Source organism: Chiloscyllium plagiosum, unplaced genomic scaffold (genome assembly GCF_004010195.1).
Source record: "Chiloscyllium plagiosum isolate BGI_BamShark_2017 unplaced genomic scaffold, ASM401019v2 scaf_2686, whole genome shotgun sequence".
NCBI lineage: Eukaryota > Metazoa > Chordata > Chondrichthyes > Orectolobiformes > Hemiscylliidae > Chiloscyllium > Chiloscyllium plagiosum.
In genome coordinates this window covers 29,311-30,366 of record NW_025213078.1, presented here as the reverse complement: position 1 = coordinate 30,366, position 1,056 = coordinate 29,311, and the positions used below count along the sequence as shown (strand labels likewise).

The window sequence follows — 1,056 nt, the reverse complement described above, 5'->3', positions numbered from 1 at the left end:
GGCACTATGGGACAATTTAGCATGGCCAATCCCCACTAACCTGCACATCCCTGGACACTATGGGACAATTTAGCATGGCCAATCGCCCCCTTAACCTGCACATCCGTGTACATTACGGGACAATTTAGCATGGCCAATCCACCCTAACCTGTACATCTCTGGGCACCATGGGGTGTCACAAAGCTTTTTTCTAAAAGCTGTTCCTTTTCTCAGGGATTCTGTGTCCTTGGATTTTTTTCAGAGGGGTCATAAACAAATCTCGGCTCTGAGGTGGCCAGTTTGGTACAGAGATGAAAGAGGATTTTTGAGAGGCCTTTTTGTTTATATGTAAACAGATGAGACTTCGGGCCAAAGTGGTCCTGTTTTAGAAGTGACCTGTATAACGAAACAGGAGTGGTGAGTTCTAAATGTTGAACAGTTTAGTTCAGAACGAGTTAGGGAGTTCAGCTGTGGGCTGTGTGGAAACAGGCTGCTAGACTCTCTGTCCCTCTGCCCTTCCAAATTCAACCTGCAAACCTTTGCTTCATTTCTTGCTCTGTCTATAAGGGGGTTTGCATATTGGGACTGTTGTGTATATTCGGAACAGCATAACTAAGGCTAGTTTAGATAGACTGAGGTCTGGCGGGAATATATATTCTTTGAGTTACATTGTGTAATTTTTTGAATAAAGATTTGTCTGTTTTAAAACCTGGTAGTCAGCCCAACGTACTCCAGGTAATTCACCCCGTGTCTGCGTGGGTTTCCTCCGGGTGCTCCCACAGTCCAGAAAATGTGCAGGTTAGGTGAATTGGCCATTCTAAATTGCCCGTCGTGTTAGGTGAAAGGGTAAATGTAGGGGAATGGGTCTGGGTGGGTTGCTCTTCAGAGGGCCGGTGTGGACTTGTTGGGCCAAAGGGCCTGTTTCCACACTGTAAGTAATCTAATCTAATCTTGATCAGATGGGCCAATGGGCCGAGAAGTGGCAGATGGAGTTTAATTCAGATAAATGCGAGGTGCTGCATTTTGGGAAAGCAAATCTTAGCAGGACTTATACACTTAATGGTAAAGTCCTAGGGA

At 45.5% G+C, this 1,056-nt stretch overlaps 1 protein-coding gene across 1 annotated transcript in view; it reads right to left on the bottom strand.

Moving 5' to 3' along the window:
• Nucleotides 1-333: 333 nt before the first annotated feature.
• Nucleotides 334-1,056, bottom strand: part of LOC122547536 (E3 ubiquitin-protein ligase TRIM41-like) — a gene marked incomplete at its 3' end in the record, with an annotated part of 23,685 nt that continues 22,962 nt past the window's right edge. The window contains exon 3 of the mRNA XM_043686154.1: nucleotides 334-375. Coding sequence (XP_043542089.1) covers nucleotides 334-375 — 42 coding nt within the window. The remainder of the gene's footprint in view (nucleotides 376-1,056) is intronic.